General features: G+C 45.3%; 1 protein-coding gene across 1 annotated transcript; it reads left to right on the top strand.

Moving 5' to 3' along the window:
• The first annotated feature begins 1647 nt into the window (after positions 1 to 1647).
• Positions 1648 to 27482, top strand: RPS14 (ribosomal protein S14). The gene is made up of 5 exons (XM_069199554.1): positions 1648 to 1762; positions 2877 to 3027; positions 3327 to 3488; positions 4213 to 4289; positions 27376 to 27482. The coding sequence occupies exons 2-5, from the start codon at positions 2879 to 2881 to the stop codon at positions 27441 to 27443; spliced, it is 456 nt and encodes a 151-aa protein (XP_069055655.1). The 5' UTR covers positions 1648 to 1762; positions 2877 to 2878; the 3' UTR covers positions 27444 to 27482.

The raw sequence follows: 27482 nt of genomic DNA, 5'->3' as shown, positions 1-27482 counted from the left end.
CTTCAAGTGGATGGTAACTGTATGCGGTCGCAAATGGAATTGCATACCACTGCGAGTCGCAAATAGGAAGGGAACACCCCTTCCTATTTGCAAGTCGGAAATGCATTTTGCGAGTCGGTCCCGACTCGCAAAATGCATTTCTGCATAGCAAACTCCGGTATGCGACTCGCAAACGGCAATTTTTGCCGTTTGCGAGTCGCAAACTGGTTGCTACATCTGGCCCAGAGAGCGATCAGTCCAAAGCCTGCTGCGCAGGCAATTCAATTCAATTATCCCCGCAACAACACAATGGCAGTCAGGACTTGCTGCACTAATGAAGCGGTGATTGCAAACACAAATAAACAGTATGGCATGCAACAGTTAAGTGTGTAATGAAAAGCTGTGACTTAACTGACGAACGAGCAGTAAAGAACGAAGAGGAAGGGACGACACACGGATATATACAACAGACTGCACTCTAATTGGCCAATGGTTGCTATGGAGTATTCCCTCGTTGAGGTATTTGGGACATGTAGTGTCAATGTTTTTCTGCGTTTCTTTAAATTGCTGTGACATTAAAGTGAGGAAGATGGTGCATAATCCCTACCTCTGTCTCCTTAATAGAAGTTAAACCTTCTTTTTCACTAGCTAGGCATTTTCTCAATTTAGATCATATATATACTGTACGCAGGACTAGTGACTTACCTCTTTAGTTGACTAATAACACTGTCATCAAGGCAGGGGCCGGAATGTTTCTCGGTTTCTGTTTAAAAACTGCCTCATTTAATTAATACTTTTTGTTACAGAGAACAATCTGGTGTCCTAAGGTGAAGTTCTATCACATGTTAAAGAAATATACTTTTATTTTTAATGACACCTTGCCATATTCTAACATGACGTTTGTAGTATCTACTACATGCCAAATATTTTCAGGGCTAGGCTCGAACACGGGCTCTTAGAGCGAAAGCCGACTCTTTCGCCAAACATAGCAACAGCAGCTCTATAACAACCAATTGTAAGTGTATTGATTGGGAGTTAAATTAGCTTCTACGACACGCAGCAGCCCAATCACTCATCTGTAAAACACAGCAGATTCACCAGAGGCCCCCAATACACAAATATAAAAGAGAAACATGGTGCTGTTAATAAGGGAAAATATCGCCTTTAAGTGGGCATCAGCACACTCAGCAGGAGTCTAGGGCTGCACTAGCTAAAAGGGTTGAAAACTGACAGTTTAGAACTTAGATAGACATCCCAGCTCCGATACCAGGACGGAAATGGTAACATAACGAGGCGGGGAAGTGAGAACGTACTAGGGAAAACACAGAAGAAAGACTGGATGGCATCGTGTAATTTTTGTGTAGTTTAAACGTAACAGTTTCAGCAACCAATAAATAATAAGTGTCACACGCTTCAACGGACGTACACAAACACCTAAAGAAAAATGTTACAACATATTAGAATTCGATACTTTTAACAATGCAGCAATATATACAAATATCATCGTTTTAAACATTTATTAGGCTCACTGTATTTGCTACATAGTTGACTTCATAACAATCACGCGAATAAAATATATTTTGAAGTAGTGGTCCTAAAATGCACAGTAATACCTTCCAAGATCAGAGCTAATGCTTTTAAACCTAACGTGGACGCTTATTTAGGCGCGTCCTTTGTCGATTTCAACTGCTCGCAATAGTACTTCCGGTCTAGATACGTGACCTATGCCCCCACGTTTTACGTTCCTTCCTTTCCGGTAGCGATTCAAAGAGAACCAGCAGAAGTAAGTAATGTCTGCAGTTAAAATCCGTTGTAATCTTCTGCGTTTGTCGGCTCAAACCTCTTTTCTGTGTCCATATCTGGGGCAGGACGTCTGTAGGCTGCTGGTAGACCCCTAAATTGCGAGAAACACAAGCCAAACGACCGGTGAAAGATGTCATTCTGTTGCTGCCTTTTTCCTTGTGCTGTATAGCTTATGGCATACCGGGGAGTAGCCTCTCTCGTTAGTATTTACTTTGTAGTGAGGAATACAGGTTTCCGTGAAACGAGAGTAGGTAGTTTGGTGTCAGTTGTGCTCCCACCACTGCTGTTTATGCCAAGTCTTACGCTTGGAATCTAACCGATATTCGTACTATAAAGTCTGTCCTCCTGTACATTTTTTTTGCGAGCTTCGCGCCTGGTCTGTTATTTCTCCCTTCCGGAGATACATTCCTGATCTGACACCTTTCTATATCCTGACTTGTTTCTGGAGCACCTTATGCTAGATCCTACTTTAGCAGACGTATTGCTATGTAGTTAAAAGCTCGGGTTCTAGTCCACCGTATTTAACGCGCATGTTTCAAAATTTAGGGTTCATTTTCATCATAGGACCGAAACACCGCCGGGGGAGGGGACCTTGACAACTTCGATGTCCTATCCGTTAGTAGAAGTGTAAAACGATTGAAAATAATGTCGGCGATGCGATCTATTTACTTTCGGCTTTACCAGATGTTTGTACCGATGACTGCTGTGCGTGAAGTAATGTTTGTGCTAGAAATTACCTTCCTTTCTAGGTGTTTAGTATATTTTGTGTCAAGTGTTTTTCGTGACGCAGGTTTCGCTTTTTTTTGTTCTGTTTAGAATTGTATTTTTTTTTTAGCATTCTGCGTGCGCTTGTCAGCCGATTAAAATGGAATTCTGAAAATGTGACTTTACATTTTTTAACTTATGTTGTATGGTTCTTAAATGAGGACTGAGTTTATCGTTCACTGTTTATATCCTCGCGAGACACGTGGAACTTGTTGGCTTTCTGCATTATGGCAGTCATTTTACGGAATAATGCGATTGAAACCCTATTATTTATTTTCACTTAATTGCCAATGTTTTTCGTTTGACCAGTCTACTTTTTCCTTATGCAGAAATGGCTCCTCGTAAGGGCAAGGAAAAGAAGGAAGAGCAGGTCATCAGCCTGGGACCTCAAGTTGCAGAGGGTGAAAATGTGTTTGGGGTGTGCCATATTTTCGCTTCCTTCAACGACACGTTCGTCCATGTCACTGATCTGTCTGGCAAGTAAGTCGCCCGAGTGCTGCATCTATCGTGTTTCTCCTAGCTGTACTATGTTAAGTTTCTTTAATACAATTCAGTTTTCTTTGCTCACTTATGACATTTTGAAAACTACCTAATTTCACTTGTCATGCTTCCGATTTTAAACATACCCAGAAATGCAAACAGTTGTCTTCAAATACCGCCTCGCTGGTCCTCCGTGGCAGGAAAATACGCATTTTCTTCCTGACGTGAGTGATATCACCCTGACTAAGTACTTATAACTGGCCTAGCTATAATTTTGGTTATTATCCACGTATTTCCAGGGAAACCATATGTCGTGTGACTGGTGGAATGAAAGTGAAGGCCGACAGAGATGAATCCTCCCCGTATGCTGCCATGTTGGCGGCCCAGGATGTGGCCCAGCGATGCAAGGAGCTTGGCATCACCGCCCTGCATATCAAACTACGTGCAACAGGTGGAAACAGGTGAGTACACAGCAGTGATTACACTTCTTATGAGGTTGGTATGCGTGGATCAACTTGTGGGGCATGTACGACTGTCGTTTTCCAAAATGGTGTGCGCATTGCCACCATTTATGTTCGTTTTAATGATGGAGTTGTTCTGAGGACGAAACATTTAATGTTATAGTGTGAGGTGGGACTCCTAGAGTGTGGTGATGTACTGTATTTTAATGTGACACATCTTGATTATCTCTACATTATTTCTGTCCAGATTTAATTTCAGTGATACGTTAGTGTGATGTTTGCTCTCTTATTTCATGCAGTTTTTTTGCAGCAAGTGTACGATAGACAATAACCTAAAGAACAGAATTTGAAAGCGCAGTTCGCAAACGATTCACAAACTTACTCTAACAGACCCCCACAAACTCTACATACGCACTTTTTGTTAGTGTTTGCACCCTTGTGGATTGCTAGGCGCCTTTGTTGATTTGGGCACATGTGCCTCACTCTTCTACTTCAGGTTCTGTCGGCTTATTCTTGTTCTTTTCCCTTCTCAATCCCCTAAATTTGTACTTAGGCCTGTTCTGCTATTTGAGGCAAGCTGAGCATACGATGATAACTTTGATCAAAAAGTTAGAAAGTGTCTGTGGCTTTCATCTCGTGTGTTTGTTTGGTGCTGTTTCCTTGTTTGAATAACAAAAGCACTTTTAGCCCTTTTGTGCCACTGAACTTTTCATTCTACTTTCAGGACCAAGACACCAGGACCGGGTGCCCAGTCAGCCCTACGAGCCCTGGCCCGTTCTGGAATGAAGATCGGTCGTATCGGTGAGCTGATTGATAAATGATCTGTGCATTTGTTTCTCTGGTGTTTTTGTAAAGCAAGTGTTTCGTCTCTGATATTTATTAGAGCACTAATTGACCCCAGGAATCTAATGATCATTCACAATAATGCATCTTGAATGCTGAAATTTACACTGCTTTCTTTTGGTCTTTTAAATAAAGACCAGCAACCTCCAGCTCATTTTGGTTGGGCTTGTTTTCTAACCGTATTAATGTCAGATCAGAAGTTATTGGTGGTGGGTCTTCCCTGACTTACGAGATATATCAAATAGAGTGATCAACTACACTATGTAGCAGGGGATCACTGACTTATGTGGCACTACAAAGCAAATTGTGTCTTATGCAGCACATTTATTGACAGTATTACTTTGTTTTTGTAATTTTTACTAATGATAATAGTCTGGACAAAGATTTCACCTACTTGGTTCCAGTTTGACAGCAAAATCTAGAAACCAGCATCTTAAAGATGACATGTTAGTCGTCATGAAGGGCCGTTCACTGCGCTCGGACATGTCAACTTCTTTTAGTGACCGCTGATCTGATTAAGCTAACAACAAAATCCCAACCCCCAAAAAGTATTGAGAGAGCCATTGTGCCACTTCCATTGTTTTGTCTCACATCAAGGACTTGGCAGGCAGTTTTCATTTTTGATAGTCTTAGTTTGGGTATTCTTCAAAATTACTTTGAAAGCCCTGCAATGTGTCATGCAGCCTGCAAGTGACTAGCCCTACCAAATGTGTGTTTATGACAACCCTTTCTTAAAGTTTATTTTGCTTGCTGAAGTTCCCTCAAATTCTGGTTGTGGAACTTTTGGTAGACTTTGCTTCCCAAAATATTTCTTAACGCTCTACCTACTGATTTGCAGGGAATTGCAGAACTATAAGATTTTGGTTTCTGGTATGTTCTGCTTTATCTGAGGTCTGGGAACAGAATTGGGTCAGTTTTGTCCCCTTCTGTGTATCTTTTCCATAATATTATTAATCGGTGAGGGTATGACACTGGAAGGACCAATGAGGAAAGTCTCTTTAATAGCAACCAACTTTCGTGAAGCAAAACTTAACTGTGACTATTCTACCAGCAGCACTTTTTTGGGTCAAGTCTGTGGGTGCATGCACTCGCTTGCAATACAATTGTGTCAAAGGACTTGCAGCCCGCCCACTGCTCGTCATTTGTTGGCTCCAGTTTATCTTCTTCTGTGCATCCTAACTGACTAGCGCAGCCAACATGCCAGTAGTTCTGTTTGTCTCTGGAGCTGAGGCCGAGCGCAGATATAGTCAACTTAATCAGTGCCCGTCTGTTGCTCCCAACGTGATTGAGGTACTACTTCCCATTCCCCTTCTGCTTCGCCCTCCATAGCACTTCTTAGGTTGAGCTGTGGCAGCGCGTATGTGCTATCAATATGCTGTAATCTACATTTGTGGGGCCTTTCAAAATTCCTTTGGTTTCTGTGGTAAATACTTTACTTATATCCTGCCTTTTGGTTGTTATGTTCCTGTCCTGGCAACTGACCCTGTTTACATTGATTATTACACAATTTCCTGTATATATTTGTGTGTTGGCATACTACTTTGTTCTTCAGCTGGATGTCCGCAATTTCACCAGGCACCCAAAACACTGCCTGTGGCATAGGTAAGTTGCCCCTCTAACAGGCCTTAAAGCCCTAAGGCAGGGTGCACTATACCACAGATAAGGGCACAGCTGCATGAGCAATGTGCCCTTCGTGTCAAAGTCCATTCTTAGACATTGTAAGTACAGTGTTGCCATATTAAGTATGTGGTCTGGGAGTTAGTCAAAACAAACTCCACAGTTCCAAAATGGCTACACTAAATACTGGGAAGCTTGGTATCAAACTTCTCAGAATAATAAACTCACACTGCTGCCAGTGTCCAGAGCAACCAGTGTTATCTATTATTGCCTCTGTCGAGCCTCCTTGGGAACTCGTGGACTCTGTGCACACTAAATTTCATTTTGCTATAGTATATACAGAGCCAGCTTCCTACGCAAGCCTTTTGTCTTTAAAACTATAAGCTATGAGTGGCTCATCCAGCCCAGGTGTATTGCATTTTGGAGCTTGTAATCACATTTACGATCTGATAGCAGTAGGACTACAAGTCCCAGAATGCAAAGCCTGGGTGAGCTACATTAGTGAGCTAAGAAAATGTGACCACTCTGTTACACATCCATTTCATGGAGTACTCTGGTGCAATTTAACAAAGTTATACAGTTGTTTTTTCAAGTGCAAGTTAGTCCAGTTGTTTCCTTTCATTCTAGTTCTTGTAATCCTGGATTTGTAATGTTTCAGGTTACCTTCGCCCCCTGGTAAAAAGTCCTATTATAAACCTGAGAAGAGGTATCTTCCTATGCAGTTTGACTTTCTATGTGGTCAGTAGTAAACCTTGCTAGAGCTCACGTAGGCACTGAAAAGCCTGTTTTGCTTTCTTTTAGTGACAGACTAGTTTTATGCTCATCACATGTTCACAGTGGACTGCCACCAACACAACCTGTTGCTAAATGCCACAAATGACCAATACCTTGTTTTTCACAATGCCCTTTCTGAAGATGGATATATGTGTGTGTATATGTGTGTGTGTACATATATATATATACAGGGAGTGCAGAATTATTAGGCAAGTTGTATTTTTGAGGATTAATTTTATTATTGAACAACAACCATGTTCTCAATGAACCCAAAAAACTCATTAATATCAAAGCTGAATATTTTTGGAAGTAGTTTTTAGTTTGTTTTTAGTTTTAGCTATGTTAGGGGGATATCTGTGTGTGCAAGTGACTATTACTGTGCATAATTATTAGGCAACTTAACAAAAAAAAAATATATACCCATTTCAATTATTTATTATTACCAGTGAAACCAATATAACATCTCAACATTCACAAATATACATTTCTGACATACAAAAACAAATCAGTGACCAATATAGCCACCTTTCTTTGCAAGGACACTCAAAAGCCTGCCATCCATGGATTATGTCAGTGTTTTGATCTGTTCACCATCAACATTGCGTGCAGCAGCAACCACAGCCTCCCAGACACTGTTCAGAGAGGTGTACTGTTTTCCCTCCTTGTAAATCTCACATTTGATGATGGACCACAGGTTCTCAATGGGGTTCAGATCAGGTGAACAAGGAGGCCATGTCATTAGATTTCCTTCTTTTATACCCTTTCTTGCCAGCCACGCTGTGGAGTACTTGGACGCGTGTGATGGAGCATTGCCCTGCATGAAAATCATGTTTTTCTTGAAGGATGCAGACTTCTTCCTGTACCACTGCTTGAAGAAGGTGTCTTCCAGGAACTGGCAGTAGGACTGGGAGTTGAGCTTGACTCCATCCTCAACCCGAAAAGGCCCCACAAGCTCATCTTTGATGATACCAGCCCAAACCAGTACTCCACCTCCACCTTGCTGGCGTCTGAGTCGGACTGGAGCTCTCTGCCCTTTACCAATCCAGCCACTGGCCCATCCATTTGGCCCATCAAGACTCACTCATTTCATCAGTCCATAAAACCTTAGAAAAATCAGTCTTGAGATATTTCTTGGCCCAGTCTTGACGTTTCAGCTTGTGTGTCTTGTTCAGTGGTGGTCGTCTTTCAGCCTTTCTTACCTTGGCCATGTCTCGGAGTATTGCACACCTTGTGCTTTTGGGCACTCCAGTGATGTTGCAGCTCTGAAATATGGCCAAACTGGTGGCAAGTGGCATCGTGGCAGCTGCACGCTTGACTTTTCTCAGTTCATGGGCAGTTATTTTGCACCTTGGTTTTTCCACACGCTTCTTGCGACCCTGTTGACTATTTTGAATGAAACGCTTGATTGTTCGATGATCACGCTTCGGAAGCTTTGCAATTTTAAGAGTGCTGCATCCCTCTGCAAGATATCTCACTATTTTTGACTTTTCTGAGCCTGTCAAGTCCTTCTTTTGACCCATTTTGCCAAAGGAAAGGAAGTTGCCTAATAATTATGCATACCTGATATAGGGTGTTGATGTCATTAGACCACACCCCTTCTCATTACAGAGATGCACATCACCTAATATGCTTAATTGGTAGTAGGCTTTCGAGCCTATACAGCTTGGAGTAAGACAACATGCATAAAGAGGATGATGTGGTCAAAATACTCATTTGCCTAATAATTCTGCACTCCCTGTGTGTGTGTGTATATATATATATATATATGTGTGTTTGATGGCATGTGTAGCTGCAGATACACATGCTGTGCACATCCCGCCATCTGGTGTTGGGCTCGGAGTGTTACAAGTTGTTTTTCTTCGAAGAAGTCTTTTCGAGTCACGAGACCGAGGGACTCCTCCCATTTCGACTCCATTTTTTTTTTTTTTCCGCCATCGGGTTCGGACGTGTTCCTTTTCGCTCCGGGTTTCGGGTCGGAAAGTTAGTTAGAATCTCGGAAAAATCATCGGTATTGTTTGCGTTCGGTATCGGGTTAGTTACAACAGATCAACATCGAATTAAGAAGAGCTCCGGTGGCCCTTCGGGGTTTTTTGTCGATCCCCGTCTGGGCCTGGTCGGCCCGGCCACGTGTCTCTTCAAGGCTGATGGAACAGACCCCATTCCGCTTCTGTCCAGAATGCCATAACAAGTATCCATATACAGATCAACACCTGGTCTGTAACTTGTGTTTGTCACCAGAACGCAAGGAGGATACTTGTGAGGCCTGTCGAGCGTTTCGGTCCAGGAAGACACTCGGGGACCGAAGAGCCAGAAGACTACAGATGGCGTCGGCGCTGACAGGACAAGGGCGTTTCGAAGAGGAGGAAGAAACATTCTCCACCCAGGAATCTGACTCGGAGGAGGTCGATCCCGAGGAAACGCCGAAAACCGTGAGTAAGTCATCGAAGCAGAAAACTCACGAGAAGACCGCTAAAGCCCAGGGGACGCCACCGCCAACAGGCCATGGCTTAACCCGAAAAATAGGTGACCGTCCATCGGCACCGAAAAAGGGCGAGCTGGTGTCGAAGTCATCCGACTCCGGTCGAGATACCGGCACACAGCACTCTCGGGTACGAGAGCGGATCCGAGAAGATTGGGCACCGAGTCAGCGACACCGAAATGGCTCGGCATCGAGAAGGAACAAGGACTGTCCTCACAAATGAAGACACCGATTTCAACAAGAATTAGAGATAATAGAGCCAGATCACACACAAAGAAGGCTCTTTATTCAAAAATACGGGGAAGATCAGCACTCTTCCTCCGATCAAGATGAAACGTAAACTTGCTTTCCAAGACAAGGACAAACAGCCACACGCGAAGGTGGCTAAACAAGTGACACCACCACCATCCCCACATCACTCTCCACCACCATCACCTGTAGCCACTCCACCAATGATGCAATCACCAACTCATACGGGAATGAGTCAAGGTGACCCTGACGCATGGGACCTTTATGACGCACCAGTGTCAGATAATAGCCCTGAATGCTATCCAGCAAGGCCATCGCCACCAGAGGATAGTACAGGCTATGCTCAAGTGGTATCAAGAGCTGCAGCATTTCACAATGTCAGCCTTCATTCAGAACCCATTGAAGACGACTTTCTTTTTAATACACTGTCGTCTACACACAGTCAATTTCAAAGTCTTCCGATGTTACCCGGAATGCTCAAACACTCCAAACAAGTATTTCAAGAACCTGTCAAGGGGAGAGCCATTACTCCAAGAGTAGATAAAAAATATAAAGCGCCACCAACAGACCCAGTGTACATCACACAACAGCTAACACCAGATTCTGTTGTAGTGGGAGCAGCGCGCAAAAGAGCCAACTCACATTCTTCTGGAGATGCACCGCCTCCAGATAAAGAAAGTAGAAAATTCGATGCAGCAGGCAAAAGGGTGGCTGCACAAGCAGCAAACCAGTGGCGCATTGCAAATTCCCAAGCTTTGTTAGCCAGATATGATAGGGCCCAGTGGGATGAGATGCAACAGACACAGCTGCTAGGACTGTCAACACAGCAGTAACAATAAGGAGACATGCATGGCTGCGTACATCAGGAGTTAAACCAGAGATACAGAAAGCTGTGTTCAATATGCCATTCAACGGACAGCAGTTGTTTTGGCCGGAGGTGGACACTGCCATAGAAAAACTTAAAAAAGACACTGACGGCCAAAGCCATGGGCGCACTCTACTCCCCGCAGGGCAGAGGGACATTTCGAAAGAGACAATTTCGAGGGGGGTTTCGAGGGCAGACCACAGAAGCCACAACCTCACAAACAAAGCCCACTTACCAAAGCCAGTATCAGCGGGGAGGTTTTCGGGGACAATATAGAGGAGGACAATTTCAAAGGAATAGGGGAAAATTCCAAAGTCCCAAAACTCCTCCAAACAAACGGTGACTCCAAAATCACAAAACCCCAACACATAACACCTGTGGGGGGGGGAGACTAACCAAGTTTTACACACATTGGGAGGAAATAACAGACACTTGGGTCTTAGAAATTATCCAGCATGGTTATTGTAGGAAGTTGGCTCTGTATGTGCTATTTCAAAGTAAGGAATAGCATGCACAGAGTCCAAGGGTTCCCCTTAGAGGTAAAATAGTGGTAAAAATAGATAATACTAATGCTCTATTTTGTGGTAGTGTGGTCGAGCAGTAGGCTTATCCAAGGAGTAGTGTTAAGCATTTGTTGTACCTACACATAGACAATAAATGAGGTACACACACTCAGAGACAAATCCAGCCAATAGGTTTTTATATAGAAAAATATCTTTTCTTAGTTTATTTTAAGAACCACAGGTTCAAATTCTACATGTAATATCTCATTCGAAAGGTATTGCAGGTAAGTACTTTAGGAACTTCAAATCATCAAAATTGCATGTATACTTTTCAAGTTATTCACAAATAGCTGTTTTAAAAGTGGACACTTAGTGCAATTTTCACAGTTCCTAGGGGAGGTAAGTATTTGTTAGTTTTACCAGGTAAGTAAGACACTTACAGGGTTCAGTTCTTGGTCCAAGGTAGCCCACCGTTGGGGGTTCGGAGCAACCCCAAAGTCACCACACCAGCAGCTCAGGGCCGGTCAGGTGCAGAGTTCAAAGTGGTGCCCAAAACACATAGGCTAGAATGGAGAGAAGGGGGTGCCCCGGTTCCGGTCTGCTTGCAGGTAAGTACCCGCGTCTTCGGAGGACAGACCAGGGGGGTTTTGTAGGGCACCGGGGGGGACACAAGTCCACACAGAAATTTCACCCTCAGCAGCGCGGGGGCGGCCGGGTGCAGTGTAGAAACGAGCGTCGGGTTCGCAATGTTAGTCTATGAGAGATCTCGGGATCTCTTCAGCGCTGCAGGCAGGCAAGGGGGGGATTCCTCGGGGAAACCTCCACTTGGGCGAGGGAGAGGGACTCCTGGGGGTCGCTTCTCCAGTGAAAGTCCGGTCCTTCAGGTCCTGGGGGCTGCGGGTGCAGGGTCTCTCCCAGGCGTCGGGACTTTAGGTTCAAAGAGTCGCGGTCAGGGGAAGCCTCGGGATTCCCTCTGCAGGCGGCGCTGTGGGGGCTCAGGGGGGACAGGTTTTGGTACTCACAGTATCAGAGTAGTCCTGGGGTCCCTCCTGAGGCGTCGGATCTCCACCAGCCGAGTCGGGGTCGCCGGGTGCAGTGTTGCAAGTCTCACGCTTCTTGCGGGGAGCTTGCAGGGTTCTTTAAAGCTGCTGGAAACAAAGTTGCAGCTTTTCTTGGAGCAGGTCCGCTGTCCTCGGGAGTTTCTTGTCTTTTCGAAGCAGGGGCAGTCCTCAGAGGATGTCGAGGTCGCTGGTCCCTTTGGAAGGCGTCGCTGGAGCAGGATCTTTGGAAGGCAGGAGACAGGCCGGTGAGTTTCTGGAGCCAAGGCAGTTGTCGTCTTCTGGTCTTCCTCTGCAGGGGTTTTTCAGCTAGGCAGTCCTTCTTCTTGTAGTTGCAGGAATCTAATTTTCTAGGGTTCAGGGTAGCCCTTAAATACTAAATTTAAGGGCGTGTTTAGGTCTGGGGGGTTAGTAGCCAATGGCTACTAGCCCTGAGGGTGGGTACACCCTCTTTGTGCCTCCTCCCAAGGGGAGGGGGTCACAATCCTAACCCTATTGGGGGAATCCTCCATCTGCAAGATGGAGGATTTCTAAAAGTTAGAGTCACCTCAGCTCAGGACACCTTAGGGGCTGTCCTGACTGGCCAGTGACTCCTCCTTGTTATTCTCATTATTTTCTCCGGCCTTGCCGCCAAAAGTGGGGCCTGGCCGGAGGGGGCGGGCAACTCCACTAGCTGGAGTGTCCTGCTGGGTTGGCACAAAGGAGGTGAGCCTTTGAGGCTCACCGCCAGGTGTGACAATTCCTGCCTGGGAGAGGTGTTAGCATCTCCACCCAGTGCAGGCTTTGTTACTGGCCTCAGAGTGACAAAGGCACTCTCCCCATGGGGCCAGCAACATGTCTCGGTTTGTGGCAGGCTGCTAAAACTAGTCAGCCTACACAGATAGTCGGTTAAGTTTCAGGGGGCACCTCTAAGGTGCCCTCTGTGGTGTATTTTACAATAAAATGTACACTGGCATCAGTGTGCATTTATTGTGCTGAGAAGTTTGATACCAAACTTCCCAGTTTTCAGTGTAGCCATTATGGTGCTGTGGGGTTCGTGTTTGACAGACTCCCAGACCATATACTCTTATGGCTACCCTGCACTTACAATGTCTAAGGTTTTATTTAGACACTGTAGGGGTATCATGCTCATGCACTGGTACCCTCACCTATGGTATAGTGCACCCTGCCTTAGGGCTGTAAGGCCTGCTAGAGGGGTGTCTTACCTATACTGCATAGGCAGTGAGAGGCTGGCATGGCACCCTGAGGGGAGTGCCATGTCGACTTACTCGTTTTGTCCTCACTAGCACACACAAGCTGGCAAGCAGTGTGTCTGTGCTGAGTGAGAGGTCTCCAGGGTGGCATAAGACATGCTGCAGCCCTTAGAGACCTTCCTTGGCATCAGGGCCCTTGGTACTTGAAGTACCAGTTACAAGGGACTTATCTGGATGCCAGGGTCTGCCAATTGTGGATACAAAAGTACAGGTTAGGGAAAGAACACTGGTGCTGGGGCCTGGTTAGCAGGCCTCAGCACACTTTCAATTGTAAACATAGCATCAGCAAAGGCAAAAAGTCAGGGGGCAACCATGCCAAGGAGGCATTTCCTTACACAACCCCCCCCCAAACGAAAGAGGATGAGACTAACCTTTCCCAAGAGAGTCTTCATTTTCTAAGTGGAAGAACCTGGAAAGGCCATCTGCATTGGCATGGGCAGTCCCAGGTCTGTGTTCCACTATAAAGTCCATTCCCTGTAGGGAGATGGACCACCTCAACAGTTTAGGATTTTCACCTTTCATTTGCATCAGCCATTTGAGAGGTCTGTGGTCAGTTTGAACTAGGAAGTGAGTCCCAAAGAGGTATGGTCTCAGCTTCTTCAGGGACCAGACCACAGCAAAGGCCTCCCTCTCAATGGCACTCCAACGCTGCTCCCTGGGGAGTAACCTCCTGCTAATGAAAGCAACAGGCTGGTCAAGGCCATCATCATTTGTTTGGGACAAAACTGCCCCTATCCCATGTTCAGAGGCATCAGTCTGCACAATGAACTGCTTAGAATAATCTGGAGCTTTGAGAACTGGTGCTGAGCACATTGCCTGTTTCAGGGTGTCAAAGGCCTGTTGGCAGTCCACAGTCCAGTTCACTTTCTTGGGCATTTTCTTGGAGGTGAGCTCAGTGAGGGCTGTCACAATGGATCCATACCCCTTCACAAACCTCCTGTAGTACCCAGTCAAGCCAAGGAATGCCCTGACTTGAGTCTGGGTTTTTGGAGCTACCCAGTCCAGAATAGTCTGGATCTTGGGTTGGAGTGGCTGAACTTGGCCTCCACCTACAAGGTGTCCCAAGTAAACCACAGTTCCCTGCCCTATCTGGCATTTGGATGCCTTGATAGAGAGGCCTGCAGATTGCAGAGCCTTCAAAACCTTCCTCAGGTGGACCAGGTGATCCTGCCAGGTGGAGCTAAAGACAGCAATATCATCAAGATAAGCTGTGCTAAAGGACTCCAAGCCAGCAAGGACTTGATTCACCAACCTTTGGAAGGTGGCAGGGGCATTCTTTAAACCAAAGGGCATAACAGTAAACTGATAATGCCCATCAGGTGTGGAGAATGCTGTCTTTTCTTTTGCTCCAGGTGCCATTTTTATTTGCCAGTACCCTGCTGTCAAGTCAAAGGTACTTAGAAATTTGGCAGCACCTAATTTATCAATGAGCTCATCAGCTCTTGGAATTGGATGAGCATCTGTCTTGGTGACAGAATTGAGCCCTCTGTAGTCCACACAAAACCTCATCTCTTTCTTTCCATCTGTGGTGTGAGGTTTGGGGACTAAGACCACTGGGCTAGCCCAGGGGCTGTCAGAGCGCTCAATGACTCCCAATTCCAGCATCTTGTGGACTTCCACCTTGATGCTTTCCTTAACATGGTCAGACTGTCTAAAGATTTTGTTTTTGACAGGCATGCTGTCTCCTGTGTCCACATCATGGGTACACAGGTGTGTCTGACCAGGGGTTAAGGAGAAGAGTTCAGGAAACTGTTGTAGGACTCTCCTACAATCAGCTTGCTGTTGGCCAGAGAGGGTGTCTGAGTAGATCACTCCATCTACTGTACCATCTTTTGGGTCTGATGACAGAAGATCAGGGAGAGGTTCACTCTCTGCCTCCTGATCCTCATCTGTTACCATCAACAGATTGACATCAGCCCTGTCGTGGAAGAGCTTAAGGCGGTTTACATGGATCACCCTCTTGGGGCTCCTGCTTGTGCCCAGGTCCACCAGGTAGGTGACCTGACTCTTCCTCTCTAGCACTGGGTAAGGGCCACTCCATTTGTCCTGGAGTGCCCTGGGAGCCACAGGCTCCAGAACCCAGACTTTCTGCCCTGGTTGGAACTCAACCAGTGCAGCCTTTTGGTCATACCAAAACTTCTGGAGTTGTTGGCTGGCCTCAAGGTTTTTGGTTGCCTTTTCCATGTACTCTGCCATTCTAGAGCGAAGGCCAAGTACATAGTCCACTATGTCCTGTTTAGGCTCATGGAGAGGTCTCTCCCAGCCTTCTTTAACAAGGGCAAGTGGTCCCCTTACAGGATGACCAAACAGAAGTTCAAAGGGTGAGAACCCTACTCCCTTCTGTGGTACCTCCCTGTAAGCGAAAAGCAGACATGGCAGGAGGACATCCCATCTCCTTTTGAGTTTTTCTGGGAGCCCCATGATCATGCCCTTTAATGTCTTGTTGAATCTCTCAACTAAGCCATTAGTTTGTGGATGGTAAGGTGTAGTGAATTTATAAGTCACTCCACACTCATTCCACATGTGCTTTAGGTATGCTGACATGAAGTTGGTACCTCTGTCAGACACCACCTCCTTAGGGAAACCCACTCTGGTAAAGATACCAATGAGGGCCTTGGCTACTGCAGGGGCAGTAGTCGACCTAAGGGGAATAGCTTCAGGATACCTGGTAGCATGATCCACTACTACCAGGATATACATATTTCCTGAGGCTGTGGGAGGTTCCAGTGGACCAACTATGTCCACACCCACTCTTTCAAAGGGCACCCCCACCACTGGAAGTGGAATGAGGGGGGCCTTTGGGTGCCCACCTGTCTTACCACTGGCTTGACAGGTGGGGCAGGAGAGGCAAAACTCCTTAACCATGTTGGACATATTGGGCCAGTAGAAGTGGTTGACTAACCTCTCCCACGTCTTGGTTTGTCCCAAATGTCCAGCAAGGGGAATGTCATGGGCCAATGTTAGGATGAACTCTCTGAACAGCTGAGGCACTACCACTCTCCTAGTGGCACCAGGTTTGGGGTCTCTGGCCTCAGTGTACAGGAGCCCATCTTCCCAATAGACCCTATGTGTTCCATTTTTCTTGCCTTTGGACTCTTCAGCAGCTTGCTGCCTAAGGCCTTCAAGAGAGGGACAGGTTTCTTGTCCCTTACACAGCTCCTCCCTTGAGGGTCCCCCTGGGCCTAAGAGCTCAACCTGATAAGGTTCAAGCTCCAAAGGCTCAGTTCCCTCAGAGGGCAGAACTTCTTCCTGAGAAGAGAGGTTCCCTTTCTTTTGCTGTGTTGCAGTTGGTTTCCCAACTGACTTTCCTGTTCTCTTGGTAGGCTGGGCCATTTTTCCAGACTCCAGCTCTACTTTTTCACCCTGTGCCTTGCATTGTGCTCTCGTTTTCACACACACCAGTTCAGGGATACCCAGCATTGCTGCATGGGTTTTTAGCTCTACCTCAGCCCATGCTGAGGACTCCAGGTCATTTCCAAGCAGACAGTCCACTGGGATATTTGAGGAGACCACCACCTGCTTCAGGCCATTGACCCCTCCCCATTCTAAAGTAACCATTGCCATGGGATGTACTTTTCTCTGATTGTCAGCGTTGGTGACTGTGTAAGTTTTTCCAGTCAGGTATTGGCCAGGGGAAACCAGTTTCTCTGTCACCATGGTGACACTGGCACCTGTATCCCTCAGGCCCTCTATTCTAGTCCCATTAATTAAGAGTTGCTGTCTGTATTTTTGCATGTTAGGCGGCCAGACAGCTAGTGTGGCTAAATCCACCCCACCCTCAGAAACTAGAGTAGCTTCAGTGTGGACCCTGATTTGCTCTGGGCACACTGTTGATCCCACTTGGAGACTAGCCATACCAGTGTTACCTGGATGGGAGTTTGGAGTGGAACCTTTCTTGGGACAGGCCTTGTCTCCAGTTTGGTGTCCATGCTGTTTACAGCTATGACACCAGGCCTTTTTGGGATCAAAGTTTTTACCCTTGTACCCATTGTTTTGTGAAGAGGCTCTGGGCCCACCCTCCTGTGCAGGTTTTTGGGGGCCTGTAGAAGACTCTTTACTATTTTTAGTTTTGGTTGTCTCATCACCCTTCTGCTGGGGAGTCTTTGTGACCCCTTTCTTTTGGTCACCCCCTGTTGAAGTCTTGGACACCCTTGTCTTGACCCAATGGTCCGCCTTCTTTCCCAATTCTTGGGGAGAAATTGGTCCTAGGTCTACCAGATGCTGATGCAGTTTATCATTGAAACAATTACTTAACAGGTGTTCTTTCACAAATAAATTGTACAGCCCATCATAATTACTTACACCACTGCCTTGAATCCAACCATCTAGTGTTTTCACTGAGTAGTCAACAAAGTCAACCCAGGTCTGGCTCGAGGATTTTTGAGCCCCCCTGAACCTAATCCTGTACTCCTCAGTGGAGAATCCAAAGCCCTCAATCAGGGTACCCTTCATGAGGTCATAAGATTCTGCATCTTGTCCAGAGAGTGTGAGGAGTCTATCCCTACACTTTCCTGTGAACATTTCCCAAAGGAGAGCACCCCAGTGAGATCTGTTCACTTTTCTGGTTACACAAGCCCTCTCAAAAGCTGTGAACCATTTGGTGATGTCATCACCATCTTCATATTTAGTTACAATCCCTTTGGGGATTTTCAACATGTCAGGAGAATCTCTGACCCTATTTATGTTGCTGCCACCATTGATGGGTCCTAGGCCCATCTCTTGTCTTTCCCTCTCTATGGCTAGGATCTGTCTTTCCAAAGCCAATCTTTTGGCCATCCTGGCTAACTGGATGTCCTCTTCACTGGGGTTATCCTCAGTGATTTCAGAGTTGTTGGTCCCTCCTGTGAGGGAACCAGCATCTCTGACTATTATTTGTGGAGTCAGGGCTTGAGAAGCCCTGCTCTCCCTAAGTAGGACTGGAGGGGGGGAATTTCCCTCCAAGTCACTATCTTCATCCTCTGAGTTGCCATCCTCAGAGGGGTTGGCCTTTTCAAACTCTGCCAAAAGCTCCTGGAGCTGTACTTTGGTAGGTTTGGGGCCCATTGCTATTTTCTTTAGTTTACAGAGTGACCTTAGCTCTCTCATCTGTAGATGGAGGTAAGGTGTGGTGTCGAGTTCCACCACATTCACATCTGTGCTAGACATTATGCTTCTAAAAGTTGGAATACTTTTTAAGAAACTAAAACTGGTTCTAGAATCTAATTCAAACTTTTACCAAACTTTTAAACTCTAAAAGAAATGCTAAACAGGATCTAACACAAGGCCCTAGCAGGTCTTTTAAGAATTTTGAAAACTTTTCAAATTGCAAAAATCAATTTCTAATGACAATTTTGGAATTTGTCGTGTGATCAGGTATTGGCTGAGTAGTCCAGCAAATGCAAAGTCTTGTACCCCACCGCTGATCCACCAATGTAGGAAGTTGGCTCTGTATGTGCTATTTCAAAGTAAGGAATAGCATGCACAGAGTCCAAGGGTTCCCCTTAGAGGTAAAATAGTGGTAAAAATAGATAATACTAATGCTCTATTTTGTGGTAGTGTGGTCGAGCAGTAGGCTTATCCAAGGAGTAGTGTTAAGCATTTGTTGTACCTACACATAGACAATAAATGAGGTACACACACTCAGAGACAAATCCAGCCAATAGGTTTTTATATAGAAAAATATCTTTTCTTAGTTTATTTTAAGAACCACAGGTTCAAATTCTACATGTAATATCTCATTCGAAAGGTATTGCAGGTAAGTACTTTAGGAACTTCAAATCATCAAAATTGCATGTATACTTTTCAAGTTATTCACAAATAGCTGTTTTAAAAGTGGACACTTAGTGCAATTTTCACAGTTCCTAGGGGAGGTAAGTATTTGTTAGTTTTACCAGGTAAGTAAGACACTTACAGGGTTCAGTTCTTGGTCCAAGGTAGCCCACCGTTGGGGGTTCGGAGCAACCCCAAAGTCACCACACCAGCAGCTCAGGGCCGGTCAGGTGCAGAGTTCAAAGTGGTGCCCAAAACACATAGGCTAGAATGGAGAGAAGGGGGTGCCCCGGTTCCGGTCTGCTTGCAGGTAAGTACCCGCGTCTTCGGAGGACAGACCAGGGGGGTTTTGTAGGGCACCGGGGGGGACACAAGTCCACACAGAAATTTCACCCTCAGCAGCGCGGGGGCGGCCGGGTGCAGTGTAGAAACGAGCGTCGGGTTCGCAATGTTAGTCTATGAGAGATCTCGGGATCTCTTCAGCGCTGCAGGCAGGCAAGGGGGGGATTCCTCGGGGAAACCTCCACTTGGGCGAGGGAGAGGGACTCCTGGGGGTCGCTTCTCCAGTGAAAGTCCGGTCCTTCAGGTCCTGGGGGCTGCGGGTGCAGGGTCTCTCCCAGGCGTCGGGACTTTAGGTTCAAAGAGTCGCGGTCAGGGGAAGCCTCGGGATTCCCTCTGCAGGCGGCGCTGTGGGGGCTCAGGGGGGACAGGTTTTGGTACTCACAGTATCAGAGTAGTCCTGGGGTCCCTCCTGAGGCGTCGGATCTCCACCAGCCGAGTCGGGGTCGCCGGGTGCAGTGTTGCAAGTCTCACGCTTCTTGCGGGGAGCTTGCAGGGTTCTTTAAAGCTGCTGGAAACAAAGTTGCAGCTTTTCTTGGAGCAGGTCCGCTGTCCTCGGGAGTTTCTTGTCTTTTCGAAGCAGGGGCAGTCCTCAGAGGATGTCGAGGTCGCTGGTCCCTTTGGAAGGCGTCGCTGGAGCAGGATCTTTGGAAGGCAGGAGACAGGCCGGTGAGTTTCTGGAGCCAAGGCAGTTGTCGTCTTCTGGTCTTCCTCTGCAGGGGTTTTTCAGCTAGGCAGTCCTTCTTCTTGTAGTTGCAGGAATCTAATTTTCTAGGGTTCAGGGTAGCCCTTAAATACTAAATTTAAGGGCGTGTTTAGGTCTGGGGGGTTAGTAGCCAATGGCTACTAGCCCTGAGGGTGGGTACACCCTCTTTGTGCCTCCTCCCAAGGGGAGGGGGTCACAATCCTAACCCTATTGGGGGAATCCTCCATCTGCAAGATGGAGGATTTCTAAAAGTTAGAGTCACCTCAGCTCAGGACACCTTAGGGGCTGTCCTGACTGGCCAGTGACTCCTCCTTGTTATTCTCATTATTTTCTCCGGCCTTGCCGCCAAAAGTGGGGCCTGGCCGGAGGGGGCGGGCAACTCCACTAGCTGGAGTGTCCTGCTGGGTTGGCACAAAGGAGGTGAGCCTTTGAGGCTCACCGCCAGGTGTGACAATTCCTGCCTGGGAGAGGTGTTAGCATCTCCACCCAGTGCAGGCTTTGTTACTGGCCTCAGAGTGACAAAGGCACTCTCCCCATGGGGCCAGCAACATGTCTCGGTTTGTGGCAGGCTGCTAAAACTAGTCAGCCTACACAGATAGTCGGTTAAGTTTCAGGGGGCACCTCTAAGGTGCCCTCTGTGGTGTATTTTACAATAAAATGTACACTGGCATCAGTGTGCATTTATTGTGCTGAGAAGTTTGATACCAAACTTCCCAGTTTTCAGTGTAGCCATTATGGTGCTGTGGGGTTCGTGTTTGACAGACTCCCAGACCATATACTCTTATGGCTACCCTGCACTTACAATGTCTAAGGTTTTATTTAGACACTGTAGGGGTATCATGCTCATGCACTGGTACCCTCACCTATGGTATAGTGCACCCTGCCTTAGGGCTGTAAGGCCTGCTAGAGGGGTGTCTTACCTATACTGCATAGGCAGTGAGAGGCTGGCATGGCACCCTGAGGGGAGTGCCATGTCGACTTACTCGTTTTGTCCTCACTAGCACACACAAGCTGGCAAGCAGTGTGTCTGTGCTGAGTGAGAGGTCTCCAGGGTGGCATAAGACATGCTGCAGCCCTTAGAGACCTTCCTTGGCATCAGGGCCCTTGGTACTTGAAGTACCAGTTACAAGGGACTTATCTGGATGCCAGGGTCTGCCAATTGTGGATACAAAAGTACAGGTTAGGGAAAGAACACTGGTGCTGGGGCCTGGTTAGCAGGCCTCAGCACACTTTCAATTGTAAACATAGCATCAGCAAAGGCAAAAAGTCAGGGGGCAACCATGCCAAGGAGGCATTTCCTTACAGTTATTGCATAGAATTTCTCAAATTCCCTCCAAATGTCCCCCCGAAAACACACAGTATGTCGAAACAACATATAGAGCTTCTAGGACTAGAAGTTCAAGCATTGCTACAAAAAGAAGCAATAGAATTAGTACCAAAACAAGAATTAAACACAGGAGTTTACTCACTGTACTTTCTGATACCCAAAAAAGACAAAACACTCAAACCTATACTAGATCTCAGAACGTTAAATACCTACATCAAATCAAACCACTTTCACATGGTTACTTTACAAGATGTAATCCCACTGCTCAAACAACAAGACTACATGACAACACAAGACTTAAAGGATGCATATTTCCATATACCAATACATCCTTCACACAGAAGGTACCTAAGGTTTGTATTCCAAGGGATACATTACCAATTCAAAGTGTTGCCGTTCGGAATTACAACTGCTCCAAGAGTTTTTACAAAATGCCTGGCAGTAGTAGCTGCACATATCAGAAGGAAGCAAATACATGTGTTCCCGTACCTAGACGATTGATTAATCAAAACCAACACGCAATGTTCACACCACACAAAATATGTCATAGAAATCCTACACAAACTAGGTTTCTCAATCAACTACACAAAATCACACCTTCTGCCGTGTCAAACACAGCAATACTTGGGAGCAACAATCAACACAGTAAAAGGGATTGCCACTCCAAGTCCACAAAGAGTTCAAACATTTCACAATGTAATACAAGCCATGTATCCAAAACAAAGGATACAAGTCAAAATAGTAATGAAACTACTAGGCATGATGTCTTCATGCATAGCCATTGTCCCAAATGCAAGGTTGCACATGCGGCCCTTACAACAGTGCCTAGCATCACAATGGTCACAAGCACAGGGTCAGCTTCTAGATCTGGTGTTAATAGACCGCCAAACATACATCTTGCTTCAATGGTGGAACAGTATAAATTTAAACCAAGGGCGGCCTTACCAAGACCCAGTGCCACAATACGTGATAACGACAGATGCTTCCATGACAGGGTGGGGAGCACACCTCAATCAGCACAGCATCCAAGGACAATGGGACATACAGCAAAGACAGTTTCACATAAATCACTTAGAACTGTTAGCGGTATTTCTAGCGCTGAAAGCATTTCAACCCATAATAACCCACAAATACATTCTTGTCAAAACAGACAACATGACAACAATGTATTACCTAAACAAACAGGGCGGGACACACTCGACACAGTTGTGTCTCCTGACACAGAAAATATGGCATTGGGCGATTCACAACCACATTCGCCTAATAGCACAATTTATTCCAGGAATTCAGAATCAGTTAGCAGACAATCTCTCTCGATCACCAACAGATCCACGAATGGGAAATTCACCCCCAAATACTGAACACTTACTTTCAAATGTGGGGAACACCACAAATAGATCTATTTGCAACAAAGAAACTCAAAATGCCCAAACTTCGCATCCAGGTACCCACAACATCAGTCTCAGGGCAATGCGCTATGGATGAACTGGTCAGGGATATTTGCATACGCTTTTCCCCCTCTCCCACTCCTTCCATATCTAGTAAACAAGTTGAGTCAAAACAAACTCAAACTCCAACTAATAGCACCAACATGGGCAAGACAACCTTGGTACACAACACTACTGGACCTCTCAGTAGTACCTCATGTCAAACTACCAAACAGACCAGATCTGTTAACACAACACACACAACAAATCAGGCATCCAAATCCAGCATCGATGAATCTAGCAATTTGGCTCCTGAAATCCTAGAATTCGGACACTTACACCTCACACAAGAATGTATGGAGGTCATAAGACAAGCTAGGAGGCCTACCACTAGACACTGCTATGCACATAAGTGGAAAAGATTTGTTTATTACTGCCATAATAATCAAATTCAACCCTTACACGCATCCGCAAAAGATATAGTAGGATAGTTACATTTGCAAAAGTCAAAACTAGCTTTCTCTTCCATAAAAATACATCTTACTGCAATTTCAGCTTACCTGCAAATTACGCACTCAACTTCATTATTTAGGATACCAGTCATAAAAGCATTTATGGAAGGCCTAAAGAGAATTATACCACCAAGAACACCACCAGTGCCTTCATGGAACCTCAACATTGTATTAACACGACTCGTGTCCACCTTTTGAGCCCATGCATTCTTGTGAAATGCAATACTTAACGTGGAAAGTTGCATTTTTAATTGCCATCACATCTCTAAGAAGAGTGAGTGAAATTCAAGCATTTACCATACAAGAACCATTTATTCAAATACATAAAAATAAAGTAGTTCTACGGACAAATCCTAAATTTTTGCCAAAAGTAATATCACCGTTCCACTTGAATCAAACGGTAGAATTACCAGTGTTCTTCCCACAGCCAGATTCTGTAGCTGAAAGAGCACTAACATACATTAGACATCAAAAGAGCACTAATGTACTACATTGACTGAACAAAACTAATTAGAAAAACAAAACAACTATTTATTGCCTTTCAAAAACCTCATACAAGAAATCCAATTTCAAAACCAGGCATTGCTAGATGGATAGTTAAGTGCATTCAAACCTGCTATCTTAAAGCTAAAAGAGAGCTGCCTATTACACCAAAGGCACACTCAACCAGAAAGAAAGGTGCTACCATGGCCTTTCTAGGAAATATTCCAATGAACGAAATATGTAAGGCAGCAACATGGTCTACGTCTCATACATTTACCAAGCACTACTGTGTAGATGTGTTAACTTCACAACAAGCCACAGTAGGTCAAGCGGTACTACGAACAGTATTTCAAACAACTTCAACTCCTACAGGCTGAACCACCGCTTTAGGGGAGATAACTGCTTACTAGTCTATGCACAGCATGTGTATCTGCAGCTACACATGCCATAGAACGGAAAATGTTACTTACCCAGTGTACATCTCTTCGTGGCATTAGTCGCTGCAGATTCACATGCGCCCACGCGCCTCCCCGGGAGCCTGTAGCCGTTTAGAAGTTGATCTTGAACATTTGTAAATATATTACTTTAAACTTCATTATGTACATACGTACTCACTCCATTGCATGGGCACTATTACTAGCATACACAACTCCTACCTCACCCTCTGCGGGGAAAACAATCTAAGATGGAGTCGACGCCCATGCGCAATGGAGTCGAAATGGGAGGAGTCCCTCGGTCTCGTGACTCGAAGACTTCTTCGAAGAAAAACAACTTGTAACACTCCGAGCCCAACACCAGATGGCGGGATGTGCACAGCATGTGAATCTGCAGCGACTAATGCCACATGTACACTGGGTAAGTGACCTTTTCTATATATATATTTATAAAAAATTTTTTTTTTAAAGATGTAATCACCTCTTCTCACACTTCCATCCACCAGTGTAAGCAGTAACTGCATCGATTTGCAAGGTTTCTTGGGCTAGTGAGTGTACCAGAAAACTATCCCCTGGGAAGGGCAAGGAAATGCCACCATCCACCCCGGCCACCTTATCCCACAATGGGCTGCGGGATGTCCACATTTACATGGACTCCCAGACAACTGAGTGGCCTCTTTGAAATACTCAACTTGCATAGGATGACTTTTGAACTACGCCTCTTATCAGGTGCAGGAGATTGGGCCCCCCCTCCCCCCCCCCCCCCGCTATTATCAATTCTTTTAGTGCAGACTTTTTTTTTTTTGTTATACATATGCAAAGTGGATACAGTGGACAGGATTACCGCTGTTGAACACTGAAAACCGTGGCCATCCTAGTGAGTGTGACAAGTACAAGAGTAGGCGGTGCTTCGTGCTTAGAGGTTTTCACCCAAGCGCTGTTCTCATTGCCATATGGGAACCTTCGGAAAGGCATAAATCACACTATGTTAATAGAAACAGGAATTTCCAAGGCCTTTGGTAACGATAATCTTTATGCAACTTTTATATTAATATGTAATGATGCATCAAGCGAGGAAAAGGAACAACACACAATATAGCTAAAGCATCACAACATATTGTACCTACGCTTAGCACACTGGAAGTTGACCGTTGAGTCTGCACCCAGCTATCGGGTCTTCTCAAACTTGACACACACATCACTATCTGTCTGGTGACCTTAACCCGCTATCTAAGGACCTATATTAATTTGCACATTGTTATTCAGTACCATTTCTGTAAAGCGCTTTGCCGCCATCTGCCCAGAATTTAAAGGCTCTATATCAAGAGCTAAAAAATGGACAAACCTTACACGTACCATTCCCTCATTCTATTGTGTTCAACCATTAGACACCCTTTATATATAATTTAACTGTAGTCTGTCTTGTCTACGGGCATGATGCTCAGTCTTGCACTTACACCAGCATGCCAGTAAAGCGATTATCCTTTTACCGGTTGCTTATTAGCCATCCGTTAATTGGTGTTTCAGAATGTTCTCAAATTTAACTGTGCTAAAATCATTAGTTGTGACTTGCTCCTTCTCGACTGTGGGAAGTGAACCCCTCCCTTCTCAACACAAGTTAAAACATCTGGAGCATTGACGTATTGCTTCTATCCTTATAGAGCTACGTTTTCGGGTGCTGCTTTTTCTTTGTTTAAGCACTCCGAGGCTGCATGTGTTTCATCTGTCTTAGTAGTGAACTACTCTATCCCTCGCTGGCCTGCTGTCACCCATGCCCTTCTTTCACCCCCACGCACCTCTGTTATGCGCTTGCCCCCCCCACCTTCTTTGCTGCTTCCTGAACCGCATGTACCCGCAGTCCACATTTGTGCTGTTACTGACAATTACAGGGTCTGTTTTACCTATTCAGTAAAATGTCTTTACCGTTTTTTGCTTACATGCTGCCACCTGTGCTAACATTTAACCCTATTAGCATATAAAGGAGACAACTTCCAAAACTAGTTTTGTACCTCCACCACTGCATATCCAGATTCTAAATCGGAGGATTATTATGATCTGTTTACCTCTTAAGGAAAGTGCTGTTTCAGGCAGATTCTAGTGTTAAAACTGTTTTTCTTCCAGTCCACGTTTACAAATCAGTAAGTTTGAGAGAGGAATATGCTATTTATTACTTTTATTTTTGACCAACCCTCTTGGGAATAATGAAATTTATTTTCGCGCTATCCTTCCCCTCTAGGGAACGAGGCGGCACCCGCCTCTTATTTGCTCACTTTTATTGAAATGCCAGCGGCAAATATTTCAATTGTCACTAACTAGAACCGGTAGAGCTGGCCTTTTGGGTAATAATTGAGCAACTCTGGGTTGTTGTCTGCTATTTTAAAAAAGATAATCCCAACATAAAACCACTGCCGTTAAATAGTAAGTAAATTGAGATTAGGACCGCAACCACGTTGGATGTAACCATCCTTGAAATGCCATTCACTTGATCGACGGTTCATTTAATCAATGGCCCAAAAGCCCACTCTGTCTTGGTACTGCTTATTGTACTTTTTTTTTTTTTTTTTTAAAGTATATACCCAGATATAAGGGGGTAAAATGGTAGTAGTTATTTGAATTATTGGGTTCATGTGCCTTATGCAGTACAGTGCATTCATTTCTCCACTTGCGTGACTTTTAAAGTACTCGTGTTGGGCTGTCATGACCATAAAGTGTTAGTTCAGTAAAAGTCCTTGATGTCACTCGGTGCGTCCAACAGGGCCTTAAGAGTATATGTAATTTGTGTCTACGTATGTGTATTTGGGGTTATGTAATATGCTATATATTGCGGTTGTTTTTGGGAAGGCATCGTGACCCACTTGATGCTTTATCTTATGAGTCGAGGTGCATTCCTACAGTCAACAGTGGCAATAAACAGCGTATTACATCCTGCAGATATAATATAAACAGACACTCGGTCAGAATGTGGAACTTGCTCCCCTTTACACTAATGCAGTTTTCATGCCACAGCGTTTGTTGCCAGATTATATACATATACAAGTCCCAGCAGTCTAGACATTGGGACTCCTTTTTAGTAGTTGAGTATGTTCTTACCAGTTATCTTCCTGGTACAAGTGAAAATTGAATATGGCCATTGGAGGGGAGTTGAGGGTGGAGAGTGTCAAGGTTTTTATCTATAAACATGCTTCTGATTAAAAATGCTTATAGTGTTCTGCATTGTCACCTTAAATCTAGGAATTGATGATATAACAATTACAATTTGTCTTTCCACAGAGGATGTGACACCGATTCCTTCCGACAGCACTCGCAGAAAGGGTGGTCGCCGTGGTCGTCGTCTGTAAACTGAGTTTGTCAATAAAAAAAAAAAAAATACAGCCACA

Source organism: Pleurodeles waltl, chromosome 7, assembly GCF_031143425.1.
Source record: "Pleurodeles waltl isolate 20211129_DDA chromosome 7, aPleWal1.hap1.20221129, whole genome shotgun sequence".
NCBI lineage: Eukaryota > Metazoa > Chordata > Amphibia > Caudata > Salamandridae > Pleurodeles > Pleurodeles waltl.
This window is presented reverse-complemented; position numbering and strand designations above follow the sequence as displayed.